The 20,906-nt window shown below is 35.7% G+C and overlaps 1 protein-coding gene across 1 annotated transcript in view; it reads right to left on the bottom strand.

Annotated features, from left to right (window-relative positions):
• Positions 1 to 1,273: 1,273 nt before the first annotated feature.
• The window catches only part of LOC108722624 (dynein heavy chain 9, axonemal), a 28,413-nt gene continuing 8,780 nt past the window's right edge, over positions 1,274 to 20,906 (bottom strand). Inside the window, 46 exon segments of the mRNA XM_018447819.1 lie at positions 1,274 to 1,591; positions 1,842 to 1,990; positions 2,229 to 2,402; positions 2,467 to 2,577; positions 2,984 to 3,159; positions 3,246 to 3,579; positions 3,972 to 4,178; positions 4,475 to 4,756; positions 4,929 to 5,061; positions 5,209 to 5,525; positions 5,891 to 6,296; positions 6,595 to 6,870; positions 6,945 to 7,221; positions 7,429 to 7,649; positions 7,902 to 8,071; positions 8,159 to 8,346; positions 8,481 to 8,718; positions 8,931 to 9,064; positions 9,123 to 9,249; positions 9,408 to 9,693; positions 9,807 to 9,994; positions 10,244 to 10,480; positions 10,761 to 10,922; positions 11,172 to 11,321; positions 11,485 to 11,646; positions 11,741 to 11,960; positions 12,059 to 12,187; positions 12,421 to 12,598; positions 12,863 to 13,055; positions 13,139 to 13,376; positions 13,479 to 13,694; positions 13,913 to 13,984; positions 14,353 to 14,556; positions 14,676 to 14,887; positions 14,990 to 15,105; positions 15,504 to 15,814; positions 15,884 to 16,146; positions 16,630 to 16,900; positions 17,314 to 17,726; positions 17,963 to 18,129; positions 18,233 to 18,434; positions 18,591 to 18,660; positions 18,662 to 18,804; positions 18,865 to 19,110; positions 19,371 to 19,519; positions 20,496 to 20,785. Of these exon segments, the coding sequence (XP_018303321.1) occupies positions 1,297 to 1,591; positions 1,842 to 1,990; positions 2,229 to 2,402; positions 2,467 to 2,577; positions 2,984 to 3,159; positions 3,246 to 3,579; positions 3,972 to 4,178; positions 4,475 to 4,756; positions 4,929 to 5,061; positions 5,209 to 5,525; positions 5,891 to 6,296; positions 6,595 to 6,870; positions 6,945 to 7,221; positions 7,429 to 7,649; positions 7,902 to 8,071; positions 8,159 to 8,346; positions 8,481 to 8,718; positions 8,931 to 9,064; positions 9,123 to 9,249; positions 9,408 to 9,693; positions 9,807 to 9,994; positions 10,244 to 10,480; positions 10,761 to 10,922; positions 11,172 to 11,321; positions 11,485 to 11,646; positions 11,741 to 11,960; positions 12,059 to 12,187; positions 12,421 to 12,598; positions 12,863 to 13,055; positions 13,139 to 13,376; positions 13,479 to 13,694; positions 13,913 to 13,984; positions 14,353 to 14,556; positions 14,676 to 14,887; positions 14,990 to 15,105; positions 15,504 to 15,814; positions 15,884 to 16,146; positions 16,630 to 16,900; positions 17,314 to 17,726; positions 17,963 to 18,129; positions 18,233 to 18,434; positions 18,591 to 18,660; positions 18,662 to 18,804; positions 18,865 to 19,110; positions 19,371 to 19,519; positions 20,496 to 20,785 (9,703 nt within the window). The 3' untranslated portion in view covers positions 1,274 to 1,296.

The following is a 20,906-nucleotide window of genomic DNA, read 5'->3' on the forward strand; positions in this document are numbered from 1 at the left end:
CTACAGTGCTATTTCTAATTTAAATCTGATAATGTTCAATAAAAAAAATATCTAAAATTATTGGCACATTAAAAAATTTAGTAGCACTTTATATAATACTTGACAATAATATTTTATTTGATTTTATATTTTACAAGTTAACAAACTATATATAAACTTTATATCAAGGAAAGCTGCTCAAAGACAAGTAAAACAGGTCTACACTTTGAGCTTTGAATCGAGTCGTGGAAATCTAGAAAGATTAATATAAAAGTTACGTTTACGTAAATTTTGCTTGCAATTATAGTTATAATAACAATTAATAATTGGAATAAATGATGGGTATACCGGTATACGTTGGGCGGATACAGCTGAGCGGATCGCTTGAAAGAGTATACACGATCGCGAGTAACAATGTTGAAATGCGGTAGCAATGTTGCGCGACAGGCCGTCCTATACTTTACCGGTTGTTTTGTTATTGTCATTTAGCTGGCTCGCGCGGGTTCTTTCGCAAGGCGTTTTTGCTCGCGTGTCCGAAATTCCGCGCACCCTGTAACGTCGCGAAGACCAAGCGACACGCGAAACCAGATGCGTCATCGCGAAACGGATAATTATGTCGCAGTCGTGATAAAGGGTGACCACTTCCTCGAAACCTCCAATCATATTGTCGTCGCGTACCGTGGACTTGTCAAACCGACTGGCTGATGTAATACGCGCTGCCACGAGAGCGTACGTGGTGGTGCGCGCGTAAAGAAAGCACCGGATGTGCGAGCAGAGACGACGTTGTTCTTCCTACTGTCGTCGATATGCACTCGCCACGTTGTCACATTTTGTCGATCCTCTCAATTGGCGACGACGACCGCTTGTACTTCTTTCGAGCGAGTAACGAGCGCACCTGCGAGTTGCGCGTCAAGTTCCTTCCGTTCCTTCGTGTCCGAGCTTCTACACGAGCTTCCCACTTGGGACGAGACCTTTACCTTTGGACTTTACTTTGACAGCGCGATCACAAAGAGAACGCGTTACAATGATACGTATATATAGTGTATGCCAATCGCATGGCGTAATTCGGCTGAATACTCACGTTATAATTATCGCCACTCCGACTTACCTGCGCGCACACGGGAGAGGGTCTGACGTAATTGCAAAGGCTATTAACAACCGAGAAAGCGTGGTCGCGCGAGTGCGCTCGTGTTGCTATTACAACTCGTCGAGAGAGGCATAAAAAGTCAACTATTACGAGCGCGAAATCGCGTGTGAACGTGCCGTCGCGTCGCGTCGCGTCGCGGATGCCGTTGGATCATCGTGAAGAGAGCGCGATTAAATCTGCAGGAGAATCGCGACACCAGCCAAAGTCCACTTAGTCGGCTTGTCACGGGTCTTCAAATTGAACGTCCAGACGTATGTAGGACCGCGCGTTCTGGTTCTGTAGACCGGGCATTCGTATACGTTCTTCGTTTCTTGCTTGTCCTGCGTAATTGCCTTTACGAACACGACCGGCATCGGAAAGAATAGCTCCTTCAATCGCGAATCTACAATGCAACCGCTCGCGGTCTCCCATCGCGCACCCTCCATGTACAAACCGTTGACATAGGCACCCTCGCGCGGTGGCATCCTGATTGGTGAAGCCAAACGTGTTATCGTGCATGTTCATCTGCATGGGTCGCTGTTAACCCTTTGAGGACACATCGAGTTTCCTCAAGAAAATTTGATATCTAACACCATTGCAACCTATTGTTTTGACTTATTACGCGAAGGTAACTTACAATTTCGTATACGATAAAGGAAAAAAGAATTGTCAAATTTTGTATAATTGAAAAGGTCCTGAAAGGGTCAATTTTACGTTATCAAGTACCGAGTCTTACGTAAATTCCTCCTTCTGCTTTCTGGTTACGTCGCAATGCAGGCACATTTTGTCCAGGGGCCACTCGTTTTTACGAGCGGTTTGCTGCATGATGGCGGTAAGTAAGGACTGCGGATTGAAAAAACCACCCAGCCAGATCGACGATGGCAACTGTCGAAAGATGCGCACCGCGAAAAATTAGATTGACCACAGTCGGAGACGAAAGGAAGTCAAATTTTAACGCAAAGTAAATGACAAACGATTGCCAAGTCACTTTCTTCGATACTTGAACCGTGACAAAATTTAAATTCCCTTTCCCACGCTTGAGCAAAATATACGCTGATCTAATCTAATTTATCTTTGTAATATCTTGCTACATATCGCAAATTGTGGTTTCTCCTTTACTCACATTAAAATCTACCGTCCAATTCGATAGCTCGGTTATTCGATTGAACATGTCCGCAAACCAACTCGATAATCCGAGAGTGGATGGATAGGCGCGTTTGGTCCAAGACGGTGGTACAGACTCCATGAACAAGTAATTTTGCAAATCTTCCATATCCGCACTAATCGTGAGCTCGCCCTAAAACGGATTTGTTGACGTACCGTATAACTATTCGATAATTTTATCACGGCGCGGCGCTCACCTTCAAGCCGAGATCTAGTTCTTCCAGAGATCTTTTTAGTTCTTTGCACAGCATATTCATATGTTCGCATTCTTGGAGAGCGACTATAACGAAAGGAGTACGATCTTCCGTCTAGGGAGAATCAAGTTTGTTTTATTTATTACCGCGTAAAAAATAAAGTTTGATGTTAATGACGTGTTGCCATGTGACGTTATAAAGATAGAGGAGACGGAATCAAAATTCGCGCATCTAAAATAGCAATAAACCAAGTCAAGGGCATAAAAATAAAACAACCGTTATCACAAAGAGAATATACGTAAGAGATAATTGCGACACTGTTAAATATGACACCGCGATATATTCCAATGATATAGAATCGATAGTTATAGTTTTTTTTATAGTGTTGTGATAGTTTGAATATGTAATTGTTCATGACTTTATAACTATTGCTCTTAGCCTTAAAATTTAGTCATTTTAATATATAGATTATGCTTATAACGGCAATGTCTGAATATTTAATAATAGTTGAACAATTTACCTTGCTCATCAAGTCTTGTATATTAAACTCTTCGGGAAGCTTGTCTAGTATATCCTCTATTATAGCTTTCACCTTGTCCTCTTTCGATAACACTCCAACCGCAGTGTCGATACTGTCCCGTGGTTGCATCCCCCAGATTGTTTTAAACAAGTTTTCTGCCGTACTTGTGAGAAACCCTGTACAAACAAGTTTCGTGATGCGTTTAATGTAAATGTAAATCAAGGAAAATGAATTAACGATTAAAATAATTAAGAAATTTTACCAATCTCCGCGTTCGGATGAAGTCCGTATAGGATAGGGCTCTCCGGCGGCAAATATTCTTCTACGTACTGATGATAGCCCGTATAATCGGTACTGGGTGGCACCAGAAAATTCGGAGCCAAATATAATTCATCCTCAACCAACTCTGGTTGCAAATACTCTAAGAGATATATTCGGCATAATCTTCTGTCCCAATCGTCGGTTATATGACCGCCATACATGATTTCGCCAAACAAATAGCGTAAATTTTCCCAAGGTACCTTAGTATTGCTCTCGAGATAATTCAACAGTACTGATGCACTGATGGTCAAGTCGCCGACATTGAAGGGATACAACTATGTATTAGGGACATATTAACGAGATGTTAGTAATAAAACTGGAAAGAGTAAATATATTTGTCAAGCGATGCGATGATGTCTTTGGATTTTGATCTCTCTCTCTCTCTCTCTCTCTCTCTCTCTCTCTATTTGTAACTTGATATGTGTTTGTTTTCATATACCTAACATTTTCTATCTAAAAGCTTTATAATTTTTATATAATGTTTAAGTATCATTCGTCCTATTAAAATGATATACGTAAATCAAAATTTTATGTTATAATTGAAACTTTTAAAGTTTTCTGTAGTACATGATAATAAAAATATAGAATTTTACCGCAAATTACAGATGATCTAAAACAAACTTAAAAATGTTAAGTCACACAAATTTGTAAAATTTAAAATACTGACCCTATTCCATCCTTGTGCCCCAAATTTTCTACGCTCTGCCACAGCAGCGTGATAATAACACAGGGTGAAAAGAATAGCTTTGAACTCGGCCTCCTTGCTGCAAGATTCTAATGTATCCTGGCTAAAATTGTCCAAGGCTTTGTGAATGTTGGCGCGCATACCCGTTGGCGGTTCATTGGTAATTTTTACGGCCGATTCTAGTATACCCTTTTGTTTGCAATGTATCAAAATAATATACAAAACGATATTAGGAAAGTTTGATTAGTCTGTTAATCGCCTTGTAAGATGAACGCTCAGAAAAGTGCGATTTAGATATTTTAGAATTTACGCAGCAATGCGTTGTATTTAACATTTTTATTATTTTGATTAAAATGTGATAAAAATAAAAAAATAAAAAAAATTAGTCCTCTTTTTTAAAATGTGATAAAAATAAAAAAAATAAAAAAAATTAGTCCTCTTTTAATCAACTCTCATCTCGTGTATTTGTGGGCTTCTGTTTTTACTTGTGGTATTATTGACGTGTGAGGATCTTGGTTTGGTTCTGCACTAATATAAAGCCGATAATCTTCATGCGACTCTTCCGAGAGTTGTTCCATCTTCTTTTCCAGATTTGGCAACCAGTTCTTCACTAGATGAACGTTCTGAAGTATAACCCAATGACCCTTGCGCGCTGAGACTTCTATCATCTCCTCCGCAATAGGTTCCTGACCTTGTCCTAATGATATATTGTGGAAATTTTGTGCGTCGAATGTAAAGCCGAGCTGTTTACCGAGTTTCTCAACATCCTACATGAAATCATAATTCCATTTTTAATTTCAGTTATCAATCGCGACAGGGAATATTTTGAAGAATATTCAAGTAAAATCGCATCAGGCGATACTAAAGCCACTCTATCAAACTGAATATTTGAATATACAATTAATGTCAAATCTATATATAGAAGTATAAAAAGTATACTTTTAGAGGATCAACTCCTGGAGATAAGATAAAAAATACTGGCGTGTTCGCACTCGTTTCTTCGTACGATTTTTCAAAGGGTTGCATTCGAAACTGTAAGAATTTTGCTCCTAGTTTCTCTTCCACGAAGTACCTACATTCGTTAAAGGCTTAATGATTTAAGGGTTAAAGAAGAGTAAATCGAAACAGAATTGAATGTATTTTATGTTTTTATTAATATAACACCAATCTTCTATTTAAAGATGGATGTTTATTTCAAAATCTTATTCCAGCAAATTACCGTATAGCGTAAACCATTCGATCTAGTCTCACGCATCTCATTATACAAAGTCTTTGAAAGGTTGTTTTATTTTTCCATTCCTGGGGGAATTTTTCTCTCTCAGGTGTTTCCGATTCGACGAATTTTCTCCACCTCTTTGCGGCTCCATCTATATCGCGGTCTAAATTGCGAAAATTTTCCATTCCGCTCAGATATTTGATGCCACCCCAGCCAGCGTTACTCAGAAAATCCACTGGACTCGTGAGATCAGGTAAATAAGGGAATCGCAAGAGGAAATCCACTTCGAATGGATCTATCTCTTTCATTTGCATTAGAATCTAAATCGTAGTATTTGTTCAATACATCTATATTACGTATGTAAATAATTGAAAAATATTGATTCATTTTATAAATAACAACTTCTTCTTTATAGAATATATGACCTCTTAATAAAAATTTACAAAAAGTAGAAAAATTATCTCAAGTTGTTAAAGTTATATGTAATGATGAAGATAGCTTAAGAAATTTTTCGGATTTATAGAGATTATTTAAAAAAGAAAATTTTCGAAAATACAAGATATATATATATATATACTGTGAAAAAGGAAATGCAGCAAATGTCACAAGATCCATCTTGTATGTTTTTTCAAAGAGAAATTGGCTAAGCATTTTTATTCGTATTATTTACGAGATAGTTTAATACCTGAAGAGTTAGCTGGCACAAAAATATAAGCTTGTCGTTCTCGAACAGTCCTCTGCTGGTATATGTAAAAACCAAATACGTAACGCTGTCGATTAAATTGGCGACGCGTTTAGTGAAGGCATCTGCCGGCTCCGCAAATTTAATAGCGTTTTGAAAGACCGTGTTGAATGCCTTGAGAGAAAACTGATACAGCATGTTGATCTTGTTGAGATCGTTAAGGATGAAGTAGAGGAGGCTGGCTCTGGACGCCACCGGTCGGTAGAACTCTCGCGCCTCGTCTATCTTTGCGGCAGTCATCTTCGCCTCGATTGCCTTCGTCTCGATCTCACTGGCAGTCTTCTTCGTAGTTTCGAGATTTTCCACAAGAGCGACATCACTCAAAATATCGGGACCTGCCGTCGCCAATCTCAACGAAACGATAAAAGTAATTTATGTATATGCTTAATCAAAAGATCCATTTGTTCTTTTCTTTCACATTTCTGTTTCGTGCTAAACTAATAAAACAAGCAAACGAACATTCTGACAAGTCGAATCGGGAATAAGACAATTTAAATAAATAATTAAACAGTCCAGAATGATTTTATATTGAATTTTGAGAATTCAGCTGTTGAATAAGATATCTCTTTGTAAAGTCAATCGGAATAGTAGAAAAAAAAACTACGTTATCTCTACACGCTCGTTTCTTTTTTTCTTTGTCTACGTACCTATGTAACAGATCATCTTCCAACACTTTTAGCGTGATCTTGAACGTGTTCTGCTGAGTCGTGAGCTCGGCTTTGCTCGACTCCAAATCCGGACGCTCCGCTTTCACGACGGCACCTAATAGCTGCTCTTCCAAACCGTCTTTCGTAACCGTAAAATTGATGAGTGTAGTCTGAGCTTGCATCTCTGGCTTATAGTGAGGATTCGCCAGTTTTGTTTGTAAGATCAAACGAAAGCGTGGGTCATAATCCACCTCTTTGTCTCCCACCTTGATAGCCCTTTGTTAACGTTCAATTTTACAAGATCAATTTGGTCAAGTAGTTTATTTATTGATCAGAAAAAGAGAATGTACCTTCCCTTCTTTATTAAAACCCGACCTACGATTGGATCTAAAACGGCATCGACAGTTTCAGTGATACTTTCCAGAAGTATTATCTCTCCATTGGCGATAGCGTATTCAATTTTATCAAGATAATTCTTTTGAGTTAAACGTAGCACTATCAAATCCTCTCCGTATTTATTTTTTATCCATTTGGTTCCTTGTAATTGTGGATCAATCATTAGTGGCCACCTAGACGAATTTGTAAGTATCGTGGCATTTTCCGAAGACATTCTGTCTGTAGGTAAACCTATGTAAAGGTACACTTAGTTTTTAGTTAAAAATTAGCCGAAAAAATTTACTCGGGTTTTTACAACACTTCCTTTTTTTTTATTTGTTCATTCGTGGAAAATCATCGATTCGTTTGATTTTCGATTTACTTAAAAATATTCTGTATCTATTAGTATAATTGATATCATTGATATTATACTACGATAGAGAGTTTCGCGCTTTTTACCTTCGTTATTCCATTGAGCAATTTTTGCATCATCAGTCATTAAAGACAACGGATCCAGATCTGGCGTATACGGTATTGGTACTTGCAGATTGTTGAGAAACGGTAACCAATATAAATTCATAAGATCTATTCTATATCTTTTTGCAAAACATCCCATATAAGAAATGAATGCCGTGACAAGCAATACGTTGCCCGGTAGAGTAATTCCGGATTCCTTCAGTCTGTTTTATGATAAAGGCGTTTAGGAACTTACTTAACGTGTGATATTATTTCAAAGTTATTGCATTAAAATAAAACTAATTGAATGAACAAAAGTAGTTTGAATAAATATCAAGTTAATCAAATGAAATACATTTGATGTATGTTTTGATGTATGTAAACTGATCATCGTTTTTTTTTTTTATTCAAATAATTTTCTTTTCTAATATTTTTCTAATATTTATAATATTATATGTAAAGGCAAACCTACGTACAGTTGTGCAGTTTCAGCCCAACGAATATTCTCAGACGCTAGACCGTTTATCAATCGATTTGCTAGATCTATAATGAACGCAGTCGTATCTGCTTCATCCTGACATTTTTGTTTTTCAATTAAAGCCACACTCATTTTTTCGCTCAAAACATCCAACACTTTCTGAAGCTCCTGTGCGCGTAAATAAGAAAACATCGTTTCACTCTGATATAAGAAACGGAAGAGATAAAGAGTACTGCATTGCTGAAACAAGCTTACCGCTAAACGATTCCTCAAAGAATTCAATTTTTCCATAGCAACCTTCAATTCGGCGGTTGCCTGAGCAAGCGCTGCTCTCAAAGGTTTTACATTCTCGTTGATGTAATGAAACGCCATGATATTTTTCACCCAGCTACAAAGTCCCGCTGCCGCTTGCGATTTTGAATATACAAAATCTGGATTAAAATCTAATCATGTGCGTGGTTATTTTAACGTATTTTTTATTCTCAAATGTATTATAGTTTTCGTATATACAGAAGATGTATTTATAATGTTTTACTTGACGAAATATCTACATCAGATTTGACGATATACAGATTACCTTTATCATTGATGTACGGCTGAATTGCCTTTACAACTTCCGGGTGTATATTCTCTTTATCATAATTACGTAACTCTGACAGAAATCCATCGATAGATCCCATTATCACTCTGCAAGCCTTCCAAGTTCTATCTTTTGGAATCGTTCCTTTTGGCGAAAATAAAACGAGCACGGCCTGAGCGACCATAAGCACGGCATCCGGCGGAGATCCGAAAGATTTCATTTCGGTCAAATTGTTCTATAACGATGTAGAAATTATTTGTTTCATTTAACTAAAATTTTATATTCTAATTTAGAGTAAACGAGAAATATCTACAAGACGCTTCTCTGATTCGGCATTATATCTTTAAAATTTATTTTAAGTTGTTGCTTTTACCTGAAAATTTATGTAATTGGATCTGTTAATATTTATTTATCTATAATTGCAATGTAAATCGCACATTCGTTAACCTTGTTCAAAGTATCGAGCGCAGCTTCGGCCTGCCTCACCGCTGGCTCCGCACGGGCCAAGTCTTCATCACAACGTTTTTGGTTTTCTAATACTACTTCCTTGATTTCCGCCACTTTTGCCTCTTCCTCAGTTACTGAAATTTCATTGTGTTATTTCAGCATTGTTGTTTTTGTTCTCCAATACTCTCTTACCGATAGCTTTCTCTGCCTCCGCTTTTACATTTTCCGCGCGTACTTCGACCAATATTTTATCAGCTATCTCATTCTTTTTCTTCAACTCGATCTCTTGAGCCGTCAGAATGATCTTTAATTCGTCAGCCTACCTTGCAAAAAGTAGCTTAGTGGATGGACATGTGAAATCTTTGCAGTATAACACGGCAAGCATGTTTGTTAATTTTCTGTTATACTGCATATATTCGATCATTCCTATAATACAATATGTATATTAAATCTAACGAGGGATAAACCAGAAGCTACCTGAATTGCGCAGGTTTCGAGTTTCACCAATCCATCGGTGAGACGCGAGATCATTGCTTCCAGGTCATGTGATTTTTCTGTTAACAACTTGGAATATAAAGAAATCTGCTCAAGGAATGACTTGGGTGTCGTGTAATTGTATCTTCTTTCATTTTGTAAATATATCGCGGATACATCGTTAACGCTCATATGAACGAAAGACATGAAGAGCGACACGGAAGTTCGATACTCAGCCGGTAATTCTTTTAATTCCTAGCATAAAGATAGAGCATCGCAGATTAAAGCTGTCTACAGGAAAATAGTGTAAAATAATATTTCACTTTAGCACATTATAGGAATAGTGTAAGCAATAAATTATATAATTATTCTGAATTTGTTCAACTGCTTTCAAAATTTTGATTCTGCGGCCAGTCTTGAAACCAGTCGATCGCAGTGCAATTTACTATTGCAGGAAATTTTCTGGCCCTTTTCCGAAGGGTTGCTCCTACCGGTGAAAAGCACAGAACACATTTCAATTGTCTTCGTACGCGTTCGATAAAAAATTTCCAACAATTCTCTTTGGTGTCAATTAATCCGGTTTGCTTAACCTGCATGATGAGTCACCGAACGAATAATTAATATATGATCCATCTCTCAAATATTTCAGAAATTGAGCATTTTCGGATTTTAATGTGGAAAAAAATATAAAATAGGATAAAACAAAATAAAATTTTCTCTGTGTGACTTTAGGTACACAAGTAATATTTAAAACCTAATCAGATATCCCACTTCTGTACCTTATTAGAATATATAAAGATTATTCTAACAGTACTAGAAGAGTGATACGTGTACTTTACCTCATTACGCACGGCGTTAATGATATTATCCACTTCGTCATCAGTAAACAATTCCATGATTTCTCCCGTCGCCAACATATCATTCACCACAATCAAGAATTTTTCTTCCGCAATTTGAGAATCACTCATTAAAAAAGTAATACCGATTCCCTTCACGCCGGCCTTCAGATACAGCACGGCCAAGTCAGCTTTCAGTTCGATTAAGGAGTAATCTTTACGCAATTGTATTTGAAACACCTGTCGTATAACACGTCAAAATTAATATACGAGTAAATTTAACAAACTTTTTTAGATTTTTAATATGTAGAGTCGTTAGAAATTGTTTTAACAATTTGTACAGGAAATGATTGATTCTCTGTTTTGTATTTATTGTTTTATTTATTATTTATACTCGATTAATTAAAATCGCGACCAGTCTGTGATATCTATTCTGTCAAATATCTTTTTGGTTAATTTGAAAAGTTCGTAAAATTTAAGCATTGTGTTTACGATGCCTGATGAAAATAGCTCTATTTACCTCCAACGAGGAAACGAAAGAAGCCAAACGCGATAAAGATTGTTTGCCGCTACCACCTACACCCACTAGAAGCGCATTGCCCCTCGGTGCCTCCAAAATTCTGTTGATGCGACACACGTGATATATAGCATCTTCGAATAATACTAGATTCATCGCAGACACCTATAGTTGATCAATAATTAATGCATTTGTTGAGATATGAACATAATATAAATCGGAGTTATAAATGGTTGATCAGAAATCATTTTTCAATTAGCATTATATATGGTATTTCATCAGGTTGTATAAATAATGGTAGTATTACTACTTGACCCAGAATTGTGATATAATTATTTAAAAAGAAATTAAAAAGATATACATTGTAAAACTAAGTACATTATACGAGATGATAATATATGATCGAGATAATACCAGTTCATTATAATTGAGTAAAGCTTCGTCAAGTAATTTTACAAGCTGCATCCAATTTTTGACAGGCGCATATTTGGGATCGCCAATTCCTTCTGCGAAATGGCAGTATATCAACGGCTGCTCCAAACTAATTTCATTTTCATCCAACTCCTAAGAGATCGTTAATCAATGAAATAACTGATCAGTATAAATATACACAAATATAGGTATATATGTACATAAATCATTGTAGAATAAAATTAGTTAGGCGGGATTACAAATTTTGTTCTATTTGTAACTACTGCTTTCACTAATCTCTTCTTGTTAAACGTACGGATATATTTTTGCGAAGCGCATTGAGCAGTAGCTGATCGAATACTTTCTGGTCTTCGAAGTTTACCAATTTGTCACGATACACTCGCATCGCTTCATGAGCGTAAAGCCTGATTACGTGACTCGGAAGTGGTAGAACGTCGCCACGGGCAAAGAGCATCCCCTGTGCGTAACATCAAAACAGAATTATCGCCATTATTATGCGGAAAATCATGTTGTCGTTAATGTAATCGATCGATATTCTTCGCGACTCTAACCTGGAATATATTGGTTAAATCGCGTAAATTGAAAACATAATGAAACTTGATGACCGTCGGTAGAAAAGTCGTGGCGATTTTATCATGAAGATATAATGCGGCGTCTATCAAAGGATCTATGAATTTTTGCACTGCTGGATTAAACTTTTGCTGTGGATCAATCACATGTTGCTTAAGGATCTGACTGTATATCATTATGAGCGCTTCTTTTTGCGGAAAACTGAGAACAAACATCAAAGATGTTAATACAATGATAAAAATACTTGCTTGTATATTATATATATATATATATTACTGAGTAAAAAAATTATAATTTACCTAACAGCGAACACGGCAAAGTGTCTTTGTAAACGTGGATCTATGACAAAACTGCCTGCAGTAGGATTCATGCAAGATACATACTGCGTATTGTGAATCTCCTTCAAAGTTAATTTTGTTCTATCATACCTGCATTATGTTTATCAGACTTTTTATTTCTTTGTCATTATTTTTATATATTTCACATTAGTGATGAAGAATTGAAATTATGACAAATTAATAATTCAGATTTTGTGGAATATTTAACGACCATAATGAATTATTTTATGCTAAGATAAACGCTTAAATTAATACTAACAGAACTAAACAGAAATTAATTTGTCACGCTTTATACATCTCACCCTACAGATCGAAATTATTACCAGTGATTATAATCCATATATTGTCTAAGCAGAGTATGAGGTTGTACAGTTCCATAAGTGTCCACTTCCGGCATATTCATGTCGTCTATGAAATACACCAAGAATTTTGTGCCCGGTGGACCGTAATTGCGTCCCGCTTTCTTCTCCAAATGTTTCTCAAGTACTTTTTGCAACATATCTTTTCAACGAAAATAAAACCAATATAGTTTATCGTTAAAATGAAGGCTATGTCAATTATAACGTAGAATAGGCAATCATTCGCAAAGAACTGACAATGGGCGTAACAATAATTGTTTTAAAATAAAATAATCTTTAATAATTCTATAAATATTCTCAAAATCTATGAGAGTTATTATTTCAAAAACATATAGAAAATTTGTAAAAGTTAACTCTCAAATCTCTGTAGTTTTAGAAACTTGAATTGCCTCGCTTGTTTATTTACCTGATGTAGTATAGAAATTAAAGGGAACATTTGCAATGTTATAGTTATCTGGCAAAGTTGCCAATTTATCGGCCATAATGACGCTTTTTCCAGAGCCCGCTCCACCCACTAACATGATCGGAACGCGCTTCTTTATCAACAAATCCATGAAAAAACGCAAGCGTACTGTTTCTCCAGTTGGTACCAAAGCGGACTATATTAAATATGTTGAACATTGTTGTGATTTGGCATTTTACGTTCTCATTTTCAAATAAACTAATAAAATGTGGAGACAACCTGAAGTGGAATATCTGAATCCAATTCAAACGAGACGACTTTTTCTGTCCAAGGTATTAATTTTTTCGTTTCTCGTTCTATAAAGTAACTAAATACAGTTCCGCTTGATGGAAACTTGATAGTTTTGAATTCATTTTGCCACCATTTGCTAAATTCGTTCCGCCAATCAATCAACTGATCTCGAAACATTGCTGAACCAAATGCCCAAATGCAGGCGAACGCAAAATATAATTCATACCTAAAGTATAAACGTAAAACTTTATATCTTTTACCATTAATTATAAAAGGAGTTGTTAAAACTTATTAGAATAAAAAACTTTATTTACTGATGTCATATTACCATTCCTTTGGGCAGTCCAGTGGTACGTTTTCTTTAGTTAGAAAGCAATCGAGTAAGTGACACAGCATTTCTAAGTGACATATTTCTGATAAAGGAGTGATCTTCTTGAATTTTGATTTTGTTACTTCCAGCAGAGGTGGAATGTATTTCTCGAAGAGAATCGATAAGTTAGCTCGTTCCGAATGATCTCTCGTTTCTATCCAACTTGTTACGAATCTAGGCAAATTTCTAGATTGAAACTCGGAAAATAATTGATATCTATTTATTAAACAATAAAATAAGAAATCGCCTGACAACAATTTTTTCAAAGATTACTTGTAGTCTTTATTTTTTATTTCAAAAAATTCTTTATCATATTATAGCATATGAATGTGTATATATATATATATATATGGAAATATACTACATTATAACAGTAGGTATTTATTGCTTACGGGCTCCAACCTAAATCTTGTGGATTGATATATAAAATTCCTGCTCTAGACACTGTTGCAGGCGTAGCTGTCCTGAAATGAAAACACGAATATCGAAAATGCGTAAGCAACAACACTATTTTCGTTACAAATGAAATTTTTTTGCCATGAAATCCATATTTTATGTCAATATTTATTCGTTAAAACAAAGCAAAACTAAATTTTGTGTTTCAATCTTTTTTTAAGTTTAACCGATTTCAATCCTTTTCCTTGAGTTTTCTTTGTATGGTCAGGTGATGAATATCAAAAGATAATTAGGTGATGATAACAAATTTTAATTAAGCTACTGAAATTGTTATTAAGATTTTATCTGAATAATTAAAAATGTTTTTTATGAATTCAAAAGTTTTATATTCTAGGACTTGGAAATAAAAAATTGTAAAAGATTGCTAAGCAATCACCTTAAATTTGAAATTTCGAAGAGAAGGCGCATGTGTTTGGTTAACGCAATTCTTTCATTACTCGCTAATGTTAGAACCTTGTTATCGTCCATCACGGTATTCAGGGATTCGATCCACATGGGGTCGATGTCACCATCGAATACGATCCACTTTGGATCATCGCCGGCCATGTTGGCTTGCTCCCTCATTATCATGGAGAACAACCTGCAAAAGTAGCAATAAGAATAGAAAGTCGTGGCGAGCCTATTACGGAGCGTGGGCTAATGTGGCGCGTAGCGCGTTTGATCGCGCGCTGAAAATTGACGGGTGTGCTATCTTCCAACCCGTCTTTCCATTCCCTCGTTGCTGGATTAATGACACCAAATAACTCGTCGTTGGTCACCGCCTTTGGGTTCAAATCGTTGTAGTGCGGTTTGCGCTTTTGGTTTGAGTACGTTCGGTTAAGCGTTTTCCAGACTTCGGTCTTACCGGTTCCGGCGAGGCCAACGATAAAGACTGAATGTCGAACGTGAAACAACTCCTCCAATTGTACCACCTGAAACAAATCGATGGAGAAACCCTCTCTCTCTCTCTCTCTCTCTCTCTCGTTTTGTTTGCCAATTAACCATTCAAGGTGAACATTACGTGTATAATATACCTTGAGAATAAACCCGTCTTCTGGTTGCAACTTTAAGTCAAGAGCCGCAGCTTTAATCATTATTTCGAAATCTAAATCTCTCTTTCGCGGTACATCCAATGCGGGAAATAAATCTCCTAAGTAATAAAATAAAAAAATTACATCAATATATATTTAAGAAAATTGTAAATATATAATTTGTCTTAAAATTTATTATACTATTTTTTGTGTATAAATTTCTTGTTCATCTGTAGATAACTTGTTTATCTGATCAACCAATTTTATTATAAAAAAAATCTAGAAAACGAGCCTTCTTCTCTCTTTATTTTTAACGATTATAACTTTTTAAGCTTTTTTTTTTAAGATTAAAAATGAAGAGAAATGTATTTTAACAAGTTTTTGTTGTTCACATGATAACCAACGAAATTGACTATGACGGCATAAAATATGATGTACTAATAAACTTTTTTCTCCGTATGATTTTTTTCAACTTATCTCCTCTAGTCAATTTTAGTAACATTAATCTGCCTCTTACCTATTAAGCCCATGAACACAGGCACATCGTCAGTCACGACTTTTGGCATATTAAAATCCCTTAGCGCTCTCATTAGCACTTGCTCCTCCGGCCTTTGCCTATCATCACGTTTCAGCTTTCCAGCGACGACTAAAACGGACTTGATGGCTCTCAAACCCCAGTCGTAGTGATCTTGCTTGGATAAAAGCTCTCGACATAGCGTGTATAGGGTAATAAACTTCCTCGCCAGTAATCTCGCTTCTTGGAAGCCCTCGGCCACTAACATAATCTCACAAATTAGTTCAAAATCGGGTACCACCATAGCGCAGGGCCTGTTGATTTATTCCGGATTAGTTACGCAATATTAACTCTCGATAATCTCCCTCGTATGATTCATTTACCGAAATAATGTTTTCAAGTTTTCGGGTAATTCTGTTCTACCGGCGTAACCAGGATTCATCGTTATGAATATGCCAACTGTATCCACGATATTAAGTTCTTCCCCAAAGAATAAGAACTTCTTTTTCCGGTTTTTGACTCCGTCTAGAACACATTTTACTTGCACAGCCACGACCGACAATACCTCGACAGAAATCCTATTGAATTCGTCGAAGCAACCCCACGCTCCAGTTTGCGCTAATCCCTTGTATATGTTACCGCACGACTACAGATACCAAATGTGAAACAACAAATTTGTGAATTTTATCTTATACTTTATCCAAGATATAATAGAGATAACAGATAGTAATTATTTACGTTATACGTTGAACAAAAATATTATATTATAATATCTTGGCATTTTTCTTTCGTTTATTTAATATGTTAAACGCATTCAAAAGGTCATGGACGTATTAGTGTCACAAGATGACTAAAAATCACGAAATAATAAAATTTATTTTTTTATAACTGATTACGTTTTACTAAATATGCTGCGTAACATGATAATTTGTAGTATTAGGACGAAGAAAACGCGATTATAGTGGAAAAATTATTAATACATCATTTTGTACGATGTAACTACAAAAAAAAATAAATTTACTTTACAAGAATATAGGTACGACAAGACAACACCTTTTGAAACTGAACGTTTCACATACAAGAATCTCATGTAAAAAAAATAGAAGAAAGAGAGAAGAAAGAAATGTACTTTATAATCCATTTGTTCGGAACAGTTGAAGACATAAACCATTTGTCCAAGAGCTCTACCGAGGTCCTTGGTCGTCTCGGTTTTCCCCGTCCCTGCAGGCCCAGCCGGTGCTCCGCCCATTATCAGATGCAACGATTGCGTCAACGTAATGTAGCATCTGTCCGTCAACGGCGTAATTACCAACCGTGGCACGTTACCCAGGTACTCGTAAGCGTATATGAAACATGCGTCGCAAATGTTGGCGAAGCAATCTCCTGATTTGTCGTCCCACCTACGAGGCGAAACAATCTCTTTCAATTCTCTTTTTTCCTGCACCTGCGCGAGAAGATTAGTGTCTACGGTATCGGGACAGGAATGAAATATCGGGATGGAAATTCAATACAGCTGTATTACGGTAATTCATATTTTCAAAATCGATTTATCAATACATTATATAATGTCAGTGCCTCTATATTTACAAGTGTTATTTGTATGTTTTTTGACTAATTAGAGAAAGAATTCTTATAAATCATCACTTTCTCATTAATATATTTGAATCCATTGATGGATTTGAATTAGAATTTAATTAATACGAATTTTCGGTGAGCAGACAATTTCTTTTGAAAATTCATATATATGTCGCATGCAAATGTTTTTCTAAATAATAAAGAAAATCAGTTATTTGTATAATCTCTGTGTAGTTACCTGTGTTTTAATTGCGATTGCCATGTAAAGCTAGAAGAGCTCTCTGCTTTAATAGATATTAATTTTCCGACAACGTCACGCGCATGCACATCGATGGTACAGATAGTCATGATCTTCTGGCGATCGTTCTCATTTAACTCGCCGCGCAAGATTGCAATCAAAGTGTTTAGTTGGCCGATCTGTTTTTTCTGGTAATCCTTGAGCGCGTTCTCGAATCCCTCTTCGAGTCTCGCGAATGCTATATTCACTTCAGTCGTCCACCAGATTTGCGTGCCGCATAGAGCTGGCTGTGCCTCGTAATCTAGAATCCAAAATTCGCGAGGTTTCTCGTCGTACGATGCAACAGCCTGACTGAAACGATATCTGACGCTTTTTCTCATTGCTTCTGTGACGCGATTCAACCAAATCTCAACCTGTAAATGAGGCGATTATGCAGAAGTAACCGGATAGCCAGAGTAGCGGATAGTTATGAAGTGTAAGTAATAAGAAAAAATGTAAAAAAAACACCAAACATACGTTTACCACTATCATTATTTAACAAAAACATACTGGTATATGAGTCATGACCAGCGTGATTTAATATACGTGTTGTTCCATATATACTATATATCTTAAGTTTTGTCTTTTGGAGTTGATTAACTTATAATACCTTTCCCGTGCAGTCACATGTCCCATGCATGGCCATTTCCTCTCCATCCTTTGCTATCATCCTGTTAGCGTGTTTCGTTGATTTTCCTTCTTCAATTTTCCACTGGAGCTTTGCTAACGAATCATACAATTTGGACAAATGCTTGCATACCAATTCGGGATTGTTTCCTGTTGCAATAAAATATATGTAATTTCGCAAAATAAATTTCTTATTATGAGAGAGAGAGAGAGAGAGAGAGAGAGAGAGAGAGAGAGAGAGAGAAGGCTTTACCATTGCTTAATATGTCCAATAGATCTGCAGACGAGATGAAGTAAAAGCGTGGATAAGCTAGTCTTTTTGTCTCTAGGTAATCAGACAGAGCTTTCTCGCAAATATTTAATTGTCTCTCCAATTCCTCGAGCCGATCCAAAAGTTTTGGTTTATTCGTTGACTTTATTATATTCAGATTGCTCAACATTTCTTTCAACAAATCCTTGACAGAAAATCCGAAAATGTCCAATTAATGTAATCATAAAATTATATAAATTATTAAAATTAAACCAGAAATATAATTGTTTTAAATTATTGATTTTGAAAATTTCTTTTTATTATAAAAAAATATTATGTTTGTCAGATTTCTTAAAATTACTTTAAAATCCTTGTCTATCTTCTCGAAACGTTTCGATTCTTCCGGCAATTGACTTCTTATGTCTTCCGATACTCTCGAGGTGCATCCAAGCTCGTTGGACTCGAAACCAGGCATTTATCGTGGCATCTGCATTGTTAAGCTTTTGTTGCCAATCTGTCACTTCATCGAGAAAGTAGGCAACATACTTGGAATCCAACATGTTTTGCAATTGTACCTACGATAATAATCTTTCCTGTCTTTGGGGTTGAATCAGAAATTCAGATAAGGCGTATACCTGATTTTCTTCCAACATCTCGATTACTTCTTCGCTTATATTTAAAATACTAAGTTTAGTGCGTTCATGTGTCTCTTTACCGAACTCAAGAATATCCCATATGTTGTGCAACTCTTTGAAGACTTTCTCCATGCTCATTTCTTTAACTGCCTTATCTACCATGTCCTTAACTTCCTCCTCGAATTTGTGAAGTTCTAATTTCAATAAATCTTCTAAAGTGGTTTTATCATCCATAGTGAATTTCACCTGTAAGAATTTAATTAGAATTACTAATGTTCAAATCGATTGGATAAATTGGTTTGAAATAGAAATTATTTTTTATCATTGTGTAAACCTTTAAAGTTCACTACATAAAATTAAATCTCTGAGATCTATATATGTATATGTATATATGTACATATATATAATATATCACATACATAATATTTTTTAATGGTTAATGAATTTATGAAATGAATATTTTGAGGTATTGTCTTTGGGGAAATAGCATTATAGTATTTACGCACTCGGGTTTTAACCATAAGTTCTTGCCAATGTCTGTCCTTGATGGCGGGATTTTGTAATTCTGAAACTGCTCGTAATGATGATACCATATTTCTCACTTGTGCTTCTATATGAGCATATAAATCCCAAGCTCGTGCCTCTTTATCTAATTCTAAATTAATATAAAGCACATCGATTTTTTAATTTACATGTGTTTTGTATTAATATATGTATATATATATATACAGGGTGTTTCCAAACCTCTGGTAAATGTTGCCTCATCTGACCACATTATTTTAGATGGAAATAAAATATCATTGTGGCATGTCTGAAGGTACCAGTTACAAAAGTTCAATCTGTTCCAATGATCTTGAGGTAATAAATTTTGCACTTTTTGAATGTGGTAGGGATAGCGATTATCTCCTTTTACAGTTCGCCAAATTGTTTGTGGTGACACTCCCAATACAGCCGACGCATTCCGAACGCTGGTCTCAGGATGATTGTCAAAATGTTGTAAAATACGATTCCCTGCCTGCAAATCTCTTCGTAACGCTGCTTGAAATCGGTTGTTTTCTTGTCGAATTGAAAATGATCCAGTCTCTCGCAATCTATTAAATGTCAACATAAACACTCTTCGGTTTGGCACTCTTCTGTTTGGAAATCGTCGTGCATATTCTCGCACCGCCTTTAAAGCATTACCGTTGCAGAAACCGTATACAAAAACCATATCAGCATATTCACTATTAGAATACGTACGCGGCATATTGCAAAAGACAAAATTCATCTACTGTTAAAGGCTTTCAAAGAGCGACTGACAAATTCATAACAGAAAGTGGAAAATGTAATCAAATATGTCGGTGCTAGATATGGCAAGAAATGTAAACATTTTTTTTCGATTTCTCTGAAACGGAGCAAAAACGAGCATATGTCTATAGGACTTTTTTTCTTAGTTTTTTACTCCTCTACACGCTCCCGAAGTTTTGCCATTTAATTTGGAAACACCCTGTATATAACATTTTCGTAACATATTTGATAAACTTCAAAATATGTGTATTTAAATATTGAGAAGATATAATTAACATTTCGATTTTGAGAATCTCTAAAAACTTGATATTATTAAATGCATCAATTATCAATGCAAAACTTACGTCTCAACTCCCGAATCAATTTTTTACACTCTTGTTCCATTCCCTCGATATCTATTTTTTTCCAAAATGTTGTCTTCCATTCGTCTAGATTCGACGTAATAATATTAACATAATCCCAAAGATTCTTCAGAAGCTTTAAGTCTCTTCTAGCAAATTTTATTTGTTTAAATTCTGTCATCTGTTGTTCAAATATATTCGCTTGATCATGCAATGCCTTTAATTCCTCTTCGAATCGTAAAATTTCTTCATTTATCTTGTCCAATTTCTCATATACATTAGTACAGTCGAAACTATTGATTGATTGTAATTTATTATTGAAACATAAATTGTCTTTAAATAGTTAAGTACACTGAAAAAAATGCATGTAATTTTACATGAAAATTACATGTCTATGACTGGAAAATTATCTAA

Source organism: Mycetomoellerius zeteki, unplaced genomic scaffold, assembly GCF_001594055.1.
Source record: "Mycetomoellerius zeteki isolate Tzet28-1 unplaced genomic scaffold, Tzet1.0 scaffold212, whole genome shotgun sequence".
In the NCBI taxonomy this organism is placed as follows: domain Eukaryota; kingdom Metazoa; phylum Arthropoda; class Insecta; order Hymenoptera; family Formicidae; genus Mycetomoellerius; species Mycetomoellerius zeteki.